At 52.7% G+C, this 10,558-nt stretch overlaps 1 protein-coding gene across 1 annotated transcript; it reads left to right on the top strand.

The window, feature by feature from the left end:
* Positions 1 to 2,212: 2,212 nt before the first annotated feature.
* On the top strand, positions 2,213 to 9,060 carry NEFH (neurofilament heavy chain; the record flags this gene model as incomplete). Its single annotated transcript, XM_081338826.1, has 4 exons — positions 2,213 to 3,059; positions 5,548 to 5,747; positions 6,381 to 6,505; positions 7,473 to 9,060. 4 exons carry the CDS (start codon positions 2,213 to 2,215, stop codon positions 9,058 to 9,060), a joined length of 2,760 nt encoding a protein of 919 aa, XP_081194952.1.
* Between the last annotated feature and the right edge of the window lie 1,498 nt (positions 9,061 to 10,558).

Here is a 10,558-nt window from a genome sequence, read left to right as displayed (position 1 = left end):
GGCCTCCAGCAACCTAAAGATAGATCTTGACTCGCAACCATGTTTGAAATTAAAAGAACACTAAAAAAAAAGAAGACTTACGACCTGTCCGTTATTGGCTGCTCCAGTAAGGGAGAACCCACAATTTCTAGAGGCAAGTCGTTCCGCTGGTTAATTGTTCTCACTGTCAAGGAAATTCCCCCTTAGTTCCAGGATGCTTCGCTCCTTGATGAAGTTCCATCCCTTGCTTCTTGTCCTGCCTTCGGGGGGGCTTTGGAGAAGAATCCGACCCCCTCTTCTTTGTGACAGCCCCTCAGTTATTGGAATGATGAAGCAAGGAGAAGAACGTAATTGCAAGTCATCGTGCACAGCACTGCATTGTGTAGCGGACATAGAACAGACCGTGTGTCTATTTGTGTGCACGGCCGTGCAGGTGCATGGATGTGGGAGAGAAACAGAGGGAGACCTTTCATATTTATGCATTTGTTTTCCTGCTGTTGCCCTTCCAAAGAAGATTTCCCCCCCCACCCAGCGTGGAATCTGAATGATGAAAGCTGCGCTGCTAAAAGAAACCTCTTCCTTTGCCAATTCCAAAATGACTTGCATTTCTAAGCATTTTTTTGTAATGTTCTTCCAACGCATGTGGACTTTGGAAAAATAATTGTATTACACCCAGCTAATAGAAAAACGTAAAAAAAAAAAGGACAGAATGGAAAATGTAACCCGGGGTGGATAGGCTGTGTCTCTATAGTTAGGGAGGCGTATTTTAAAGGGACCTCAACTCGATTTTCAGAATCCATTCGAGCAAGGGTCTACAACCTTGGCCACTTTACAACTTGTGGACTTCAACTCCCAGAATTCCCCAGCCAGCCAGGCTCTACGCATTAGCCCACTTAAGAGAGGAAGATGAAACATGCAGGAGGAATACGATGAGGGTGGAAAAGAGCTTCTCAAATGCGATTAACAGGAAGCCGTTTCCCCCAAAAGAACAACAGAAAAAGAAACAGCACCACAGCTTTACAGCACTCTGCTTTTCTCGCTGACCCATTTTAAATTCCCCCCAAATCTTGTTCTCCCTTAAACTATGCCCGTTCGGTCTCCTGGATGCTCAAAAGCCTCATAAAATCTCTTTGACCGCTGCCTTTATTGGGGCATGTGGGTCCCTGGTGCTCTCTGAGCTTGGTGGGTTTCTTGCAGACGTTTCATTACCAAACTAGGTAACATCATCAGTTTACGGTGGCAACAAGGGATTGTTTGCTATTACTCCATGCCGAGAACCAGTGAAAGAGCTGGCACATTTTTTTTTCCCATCACAAAACAGCAGAGCGCCTCTGAGCACGTACAAACGGTTTTCTCTCTGCTTCCCAACCAGCTTTCAGATGTTTAGCTTGGACAGGGGTGAGTTAAGGCTGCCGTTAACCATCTATAAAAGACGGAATGGATGCCTCAATAAAGCTCAAGTAAAAGGGGGCAGATAATCCTAACAGCCAATTTTCCAGCCAGGGGGATTAAGAACCAGGACGTAATGATCTTTTTTTTGGGGGGGGGGGGATTTTTTTTGGATGATCACTAGTAGGAATAGGAAGGAGTAAATTCTGTTTGGTTGCAGAAAGTCCAATGTGATGAAAGTTTAGGAAAACTCATCTGTTAAATGGGGGCGCCCACACCCACCGCGCACCCATCCCTCGTTTCTTCTCCTGAACAATAACCCTGCGAGGTAGTTTTGGTGGGGGGGGTCTGGTGAGGGGGAAATCGGCCCAAAGCTTATCCAGGCAGCTTCCACAGCAGTGATGGGTCTGAAGCGGGGTCCCCCCACCACCACTCCCCTCTTACTCCTAAGAGAGTCTACCCCCACTCCCCTGGGCGGGTTTGCGGCAGCTTTCCAACTTGATCACTCTTCGGGAGGGTTTTTGTGTGTGTGTGGTGGGTGGGTGGGTGGGGTTCTAGGTCTACCTCTGCGCCGCGCCTCTGCCTGCGATTTGGGGGAGCTGGCTGGCTGGAGGGGGGCCCCTTGGAGCCCCGGGGCTTCCGTGGAAAGGACGGAAGGCTGCACCGAGACTCTGTCTGGTTCAACAACCCCACCCCCACCCCCGGGGTGGAAAGGCGAGGCGGCGCTCGGTGCCTCCTCCTCCTCCTCCTCCTCCTCCTCCTCCTCCTCCTCGGAGGGGTGGCTCCGGGCTGCATATAAGCGGCGCGGCTGGCCGGCTGCCGCAGTGTCCTCTCCGACGGCGCGATGCTGAGCTACGGCGCGGAGGTTCTCTTCGGCGGCGGCCCTTCGGCTTTCCGCAAGGATGCCGGCGGCGGCTTGCGCTCGGCGGGGCCGGCTGTCTTCTCGCGCTCCGGGGCCGTCTCGCTGTCTTCCAGCGGCTTCCACTCGCAGGGCTGGTCGCGCTGCTCGGCCTCGGGCTCCCGCCGCCAGCTGGGCTCGTCCAGCGAGAGCCTGGAGTCGCTGGCGCCGCTGAACGGCGAGCTGCGCGGCGGGCGCAACGAGAAGGAGGTGCTGCAGGCGCTGAACGACCGCTTCGCCGGCTACATCGAGAAGGTGCGCGCCCTGGAGGTGCAGAACGGGCAGCTGGAGGCCGAGGCGGCGGCGCTGCGCCAGCAACAGGCCGGCCGCTCGGCGCTGGGCGAGCTGTACGAGCGCGAGATCCAGGAGATGCGCGGCGCGCTGGTCCGGGCGGGCAACGAGAAGGGGCAGCTGCGGCTGGAGCAGGAGCGGCTGGAGGAGGAGGTGGCGGCGCTGCGCCAGCGGCTGGACGACGAGGCCCGGCTGCGCGAGGAGCACGAGGCGGCCGGCCGCGCCCTGGCCAACTTCACCCAGCAGGCCCAGCTGGCCAAGGGCGAGCTGGAGAGGAAGCTGGCCGCCCTGGGCGAGGAGAGCCTCTTCCTGCGCCGCAGCCACGGCGACGAGGTGGCCGAGCTGCTGCGCCAGATCCAAGGCGGCGGCCCGGCTGCCGTCTTCGAGCTGCGCGAGCTGCCCGCCTTCCAGTCGGATGTCACCTCGGCGCTCAAGGAGATCCGCGCCCAGATGGAGGGTCACGCCTTCAAGAGCTCCACGCAGTCCGAGGAGTTTTTCCGAGGTGAGGCGGGGAGGGCGTTGGGGGGACCCTGGAGGAAGGAGTCTCTTGCAGCGACCTCCCGGCTCCGGGCGATGGGGTGGGCGCCAACCGGGGGTGGGGAGGGGCGCCACACCCCCCCCTATCAGTTTCATTCGCTCCTCGTTTTTATTCATCTCTTACTTGGGGGGTGTCAATGCCCAATTTCGCATCTTAGCGAGGGATGGAGGCAATACATTCACCCCAAACCTGGGGGAAGCGAGGGCTCACCTCAAACTATGGGGCCGAGAAAAGGAAAGGCTGGTGGGTCAGGAGAGACAGCCGGGGGGAGGGGCGCAAGAAAACGCCCCCACCCGCGCCCTTGACCCACCCAGACGGTCAAAGTTGGCAGGGAAATTAGCTTCGGAAAGAGCGTCTGAGAGACGAAAGCCAACCTCTCTTGGGTAGTAACAGGGGGGTCTGTCTCCCCCCCTGCGGAAGAGGGAGCGTCGGTCCCCCTCCCCCGCTTGAGAAGAAGGGGCAGAAAGAAGAACGGGACTTTCCTAGTTCCTTTGGAAGGGCAGAAAAAAGCAGCAAGAAGGGGGCGGGTGTGTGTGTGTGTGTGTGCGAAGAGAAAAACGGGAAAATAAGAGTTCTTGGAGCAGGAGGAGAAAGGGGCGGGAGGGGGTAAGAGGCGAGAGTGGGGGTCACTTTCCCAGCAAGGGGGGGGGGTTGCCCAGACGCTGTGGAGTTGGGGGGGCGGGGCGGGCCAAGTGGTGCCGCAGTCTAGGCTGACTCCGGCCGGCAACTGAAGTGCAAAGTCCCTCCTGCAGTTTTTCGTGGGGGGGGAGGGTGGTGCAAGGAGGGGCCAGACTGGCGCAGCGTGACTAGCCTCCTTTGCCACCCCTCCCTCCCCATCTTTGCAGACACTCCCCCCCCACCCCCCCCCACCCGGGCGCCAGCTCGGCTGGGGACGGGAGGGGCGGGGCGATTTAAAGCGGAAAGAGCGCGCGCGGGGTGGGGGGGGGAGAACGAGGCGGCCCTGGGGAGTTCGATGCGGCTGCCGGCAGAAAAGCCGGCTCTTCTCCGCCTCCGCCTCTCCCCCCCCCAATCAACGAGGCTGCGAGCCAACTTCAAAAAAGATATTTGTGTTGGGGATCGCCTCCCCCTCACCAACCGCTGGAGGACGAATGGGGGCGTTGCAGCCCTTTGGAAGGGGGCTGCCAGACTTGGGGACAAACCCCCCTCCCCCCCATTGTCTCTTGACCCGCGTTGATCCGGCGTTGCAAAGTTTCCCCTCTTTTTTATCAGGGGCGAAATCTGCTTAATATCCTGTCCAAATTCTATAACCTATTGCCCCATAGTTCCACCCCCCCCCACGATCCACTCGAGCCTTGGGGATGCTAATCCACATTCAGGATACTCTCTTGTCTCGTCTCCTCTTGGGGGGGCGAGAGAGAGAGAGAGAGAGAGAGAGAGAGAGAGAGAGAAAGAGAGAGAGAGAGAGAAAGAGAGAGAGAGAGAGAGAGAGAGAGAGAGAGAGAGAGAGAGAGAGAGAGAGAGAGAGAGAGAGAGAGAGAGAGAGAGAGAGAGAGAGAGAGAGAGAGAGAGAGAGAGAGAGAGAGAGAGAGAGAGAGAGAGAGAGGCGTCGAGGCGTGCGAGGCCGGAGCGCTGTCCATGGTGCTGCTTCCAGGCTTGTAAGGACTGGGGTTTCCAAACCGAGAACTTCGAGATCCATCAGCCATCAGCCGCAGCCAGGGATCAGAGACCTCAGCTCTGACTGGATTGCGGAGTTCTCTGAGCTTTGTTCTAAAGGCTCTGGGTTTGCTGAGTCAGACTGCAAAGTGGCTTCGCCCAGGCAGAATCCAGCTTGGGAAATCCGCCTCCAGCTTCCAGGAGAGACGTTTCTCTCGTAGGCATCGTTTTAAAAATCCAATCCTTTCCATTTTTCATCGTGTCATGGGGCTGGAAGGGACCCTGGAGGTCTTCTAGTCCAACCCCCTGCCCTTATACCAGGAGCACTGGTACCATCATGGACAAATGGTTGTGCGATCTTTTCTTGAAAACCTTTCCTTTTTTTCTTTCTCTTTTTTTTCTTTCTCTTTCCTCCCTTTCTCCCTCCCTCCCTCCCTCCCTCCTCCCTCCTTCCTTTCCTTCCTTCCTTCTTCCTTCCTTCCGACACACCTCTGAACGCAGTACTCTGCTAAGGATTAACTTTTTTCCAGAATGCCAGTTAAAAGCAACGCCAATGAACAACGAGGATCTTTCCAGTAATTAGTCCAAACAACAAAGGTCTACATATTAATTTGGTTCATTTCCATAAAAAATAAATAAAACATCTATAATGTGGACCAGGAAGGGGCAGAGTGACCTGCAACCTATAATGGGGATATTTTCATAGCTGGTCGAGAGAGAGTTACCCCTTTGGAGCAAAAACCATCCCAACCCTTTGTAAAACAGGCTTTCAATACCCAACAGTGTCAACTCCAGAAGCTCATTGAAGTTCTTCCCTTTTCCCTACTCCGTTCTGCAGTGAGGCTGGACAAGCTGTCGGAAGCTGCCAAGGTGAACACGGGTGCCATCCGCAGTGCCCAGGAGGAGCTATCGGAATATCGCAGGCAACTGCACTCCAAAACGACAGAGTTGGAAACTCTCCGAGGAATGAAGGAGTCCTTGGAAAGACAGAGGCTGGACATTGAAGATCGCCACCAATTGGATGTCCAGTCTTATCAGGTAACAAGCAGCAAAGATTTGTGGACTTCAACTCCCAGAATTCCCCAGCCAGCCATTCTGGGAACTCCCAGAATTCTGGCAGTTAAAAGCCCACCCGTCTTAAAGTGAGCAAGTTTGAAAATCAGTTAGCGATGATAAGAAAAATAAATAAATAAATTAGAAGTTTTGCGGTATCTTTCCAGGCTAACAAAGGATGAAATTTCATGAGCTTTCGTGAGTGCCATTGCTAAGTGAGACATTTGTGAAGGGAATTCTGCTCCGTTTTATTATCTTTCATGACACAGTTGCTAAGTGAATCGCTGCAATTGTTAAATTAAGTCAGATCTGGCTTCCCCCATTGACTTTGCTTGTCAGAAGGTCGCAAAAGGGGATCACGTGACACCCACACCCACACCGGACGCTGCAACCATCGTAAATATGAGTCCGTTGCCAAGCGCTTGACTTTTGTTCACACGACCATGGGGATGCTGCAACGGTCGTAAGTGTGAAGCGGTCATACGTCATTTTTTAAAATGCCATCGTAACTTCGAACAGTCACTGAATGAACAGTTGTAAGTTGAGGATTACCTGTACTCTGTTGGCTTTCCTTTTTTAATGCAAAAGTGTTCACAGCAGGTTGTGTCTCTTCCCTAGGATACAATTGCCCAGCTGGACAACGAGCTGAGGAATACCAAGTGGGAAATGGCCGGGCAGCTCAGAGAATACCAAGATCTGCTGAACGTCAAGATGGCTCTAGACATCGAGATAGCTGCTTACAGGTACGTGGAGGCCGATCAAGGGAAATCCAAATTAAGAGAGCATGAAAAGGCTCCATCTGAGTTCTTCTTCTAATATTTCTTCTCACCCTGATTTTAAAAAGCTGTTTTTTAGTCCTCGACACCGTTCCTGCCCCAAAAATTTGGCTATTGGTTTTTCAGCCCAACCCTCTGGATTAAGAAAGAAAAACTTGCCTCTGGAAGTTGTGAAGGCTCCAACACTGGAAGTTTTTAAGAAGAGATTGGACAATCATTTGTCTGAAATGGTATAAGCTTTCCTGCCTGAGCAGGGGGTTGGACTAGAAGACCTCTAAGGTCCCTTCCAACTCTGTCTATTCTATTCTATTCTATTCTATTCTATTCTATTCTATTCTATTCTATTCTATTCTATTCTATTCTATTCTATTCTATTCTATTCTATTCTATTCTATTCTCTACTCTACTCTACTCTACTCTACTCTACTCTACTCTACTCTACTCTACTCCGTTCCGTTCTATTTTATTCACCAATAGAGTGATCATCAGGAAATTTCTCCTTAATTCCAGGTTGCTTCTCTCCTTGATTACTTTCCATCCGTTGCTTCTTGTCCTGCCTTCTGGGTCTTTGGGAAATAAGTTGACCCCCTTTTTTTGTGGCAGCCCCTCAAATACTGGAACGGTGCTACCATGTCACCCCTTAGTCCTTCTTTTCTCTAGACTGGCCATAGCCAATTCCTGCAACCCTTCTTCATAGGTTTTTGTCTCCAGGCCTTTAATCATCCTAGTTGTTCTTCTCTGCACTTTCTCCAAAATTTCAACAACTGTTTTGTAATGTGCTGACCCAAACTGGATGCAGTATTCCAGGTTGTGTGTGTGTGTGTGTCTTACTAAGGTTTCATAAAAGTACCAAATACTTGACGTGGTTTTGATTCTCTGCCTGGAGCAACAGTTTTGATTCCCCCCACCCCTCTTCTCTTTGTTTTGGAAACAGGAAGTTGTTGGAAGGAGAGGAATGCCACTTTGGCAGTGGGATGGGGATTTTCCCTTTCCCCGAAATCCCACCCAAGGCCCCAAGCATTCCGGCTCGCGTCAAAGTCAAAAGTGAGGAGAAAATCCAAGGGGTGGAGAAATCGGAGAAGGAGACGGTGATTGTCGAAGAGCAGACGGAGGACGTGCAGGTGACTGAAGAAGTGACGGAGGAAGAAGAGGTTGAGGAAGAAGGGGAAGCGGGAGAGGAGGAAGCAGAAGAGGAAAAAGAAGAGGAGGAGGAGGAGGAGGAGGAGGAGGAAACCCAGGAGGAAAAAGGAGAAGGTGAAGGAGAAGAAAAGGAAGACGCCGGAAGAGGGAAAGAATCTCCATATGCAGAGGAGATCTCCTTGCCAGGAAAGAAGGGAGAGGAAGCCAAATCTCCTGAGAAGGTGACTTCTCCTGCAAAAGAGGAAGCTAAGCCTCCAGCCAAAGTGGTGTCACCCACCAAGGAATTGTTGAAAGTCCCCGGCAAGAAACCAGTGGAGGAGGCAACATCCCCCGTCAAAGAAGAACGCAAATCTCCAGCAAAACCTGGATCTCCTGCCAAGGAAGAGAGCCAGACTCCAGAAAAGCCGAAATCTCCAACGAAGGAGGCAGAGAAACCTCCAGCTTTGAAGATCCCAGAGAAAGTGGCTTCCCCAACAAAAGAGGACCTCAAGACACCAGAAAAGCCGAAATCTCCAACGAAGGAGGCAGAGAAACCTCCAGCTTTGAAGATCCCAGAGAAAGCGGCTTCCCCGACAAAAGAGGACCTCAAACCTCCAGAAAAACTCAAGCTTCCTCCAAAAGAGGAAGCTAAGTCTCCAGAGAAGGTCAAGACCCCCATGGAGGATAAAGCTAAATCTCCCCAAAAAGACGCCGCACCCCAAAAGGAACCGGCAAAGCCAGCGACCAAGGAGGAGAAGGCACCTGAGAAAGAAGCAAAAGAGGGGCCAGCCAAGCCCGTGGCAGAGAAGAAACCGAGCAAGAAAGAAGAGGAGACCAAGCCGGAGAGCCCAGCCAAGGAGGCTCCGAGGCCAGAAGCCAAGGAGAAGAAGACTGAAGACCAAGTGGAGAAGAAAGAAAGCCCCAAGGCCAAGTCACCCACCCTTGATGGGAAAAATGCAGCTGCTGTTCCCAAGGCTGAGGACAGCAAGGGGAAGGAAAAGGAGGCCACCGCCAAGCCATCATCCAAACCAGAACCGGAGAAAGAGGTGGAGAAAGGAAGCAAGGCCACTGGGCCAAAATCTCCAGCCGAGGAAGTGAAAGCCAAGAGCCAGAGCCCGCCGGCCAAGAAGGAAGCTGAGAAGGCCGAGGAGAAGAAAGAAGAAGGACCCAAAAAGGCGCAAGCCGAGCCCAAGAAGAAGGAGGAGGAGCAGAAAGAGAAACCCAAAGCAGCGGAGAAACCCAAAGAAGAAGCCAAGAAGACCTTAAGCCCCAAAGAGTCTCCCACGCCGGAGGGTCCCAAAGAGCCCGCCAAGGCGAGCGAGGTGGAGAAAGCCGAAAAGTCATCTGGGATGGAGCCCAAAGACGGCAAACTCACCGCCAAAGAAGAGAAGGCCAAGAAATGATCAGAAGATGCTGGAGGTGTCTTGGAGAGGGGACCAAAGGACTTGGAAGACCACCGGGTCTCAGGACTGCCTCTCCTCAAGGCTAGATTGATTGAGGGGGTGGTGGGGTGGGGGCACCTGAGAAGTCTGAGATGCATGTTTGCAATACGTCGATCCGGGAGGAAAGAACCAACCCACCCCTAAGCCACGATCGATCTTGAGTCTCGGGTGGGAAAACAAACAAAAACAAACAAACCCCGGATGGTTGGTTCCAATATGTTAATTGACAGCTTCCGTAGCCGAATGTGATATATGCAGAATGCCATTTAAGCACTTGAATTATTTAAAAGGGGAGGGGAGGGGGAGGGGGAGGGGGGGTTGAGGAAAAGCCAGGGCGACATTTGACTGCCTTTCTCAGATAAGTGCATTTATTTCCCAAAGGTGGTCAAAGGGAGGGGGCCACACGCAATAAACTCAGATGCCGGACAGACGCAGCAAGGGCTGGAATTCCGCTTCGGAGAAATGACTTAGGCACGAGAAATCTCCCGAAATAAATGCTTTAAAAGATTGCTAAAGGTCGCTCGATGTGCATTGCTTGCGCATGAGTGTGGACGGCAGGCCTTAAATCCAGCCCTTGGTTGTCTCAGGAGAAAGTGTATTTTCAGGGGATGCCTGTAGAAAAGTGGGAGTGGGGGGCGGGGGAGGCTTGTCCCCTCCATTCAGCCCCACCGCTGTCTCAGAGGAGCCTTCTTTGCCCAAGAGTTAAAAGAATTTGAGGTGGAGGATCGTTGAAAATCCCCTCACCCAAACTCAACGGCTCCTTTGCGGCAGAGCAGGGACACCACCCCCCACCCCCCACCCCCCAAACCTCCTTAGGAGGGAAAAACTGGTGTCGTTTTGTAGCGTCGACACCTCTTGACACGAGCAATCCCGTGCGCAGGTGCATAATCACAGACACGCACGCACGCACACACACGCACACGCACACAAATTAAAAAGTGCATTACACCATGTCAAAACGTTCACCTCCGGTTGCTTCTGTGCAATAAGCCGCCAATTAAAAAAAATTGCTTACAATAAATTGATTCCGTCTCTAGTCTTCTTGTTTGGTGCTGAGCAGGAATAAATGCGTTTTCCACCGCAGAGGGACCAGGTTTCATTAGATGCTCAGACTGGGGAGAAGGGGCAAATTATTGGCGGCAGAAAAACCCTTGCAGAGCCCAAATCTTAAGACGTTAGCCCAGGCCAGGGGTAGGCAACCTTGGCTCTTTTATGACTCGTGGACTTCAACTCCCAGAATTCCTGGCTGGCTCAGGAATTCTGGGAGTTGAAGTCCACGAGTCATAAAAGAGCCAAGGTTGCCTACCCCTGCGTTAGCCGTGGCCCCGGCTGCAGACACGACTGACGAGCGTCTGATTCCTCAGTTCAGAATAAATATTTAAAATATCAAGTCGTTTACAGAGCCAACAATAACATCAATTCCGGTCTATAGGAAGTCCTTGACTTATAACCCCCCCCC

Source organism: Vipera berus (genome assembly GCF_964194415.1).
Source record: "Vipera berus genome assembly, chromosome: 14".
Classification (NCBI taxonomy): Eukaryota; Metazoa; Chordata; class Lepidosauria; order Squamata; family Viperidae; genus Vipera; species Vipera berus.
The sequence above is the reverse complement of the archived record's forward strand: the minus strand, read 5'-3'. Positions and strand labels throughout refer to the sequence as shown.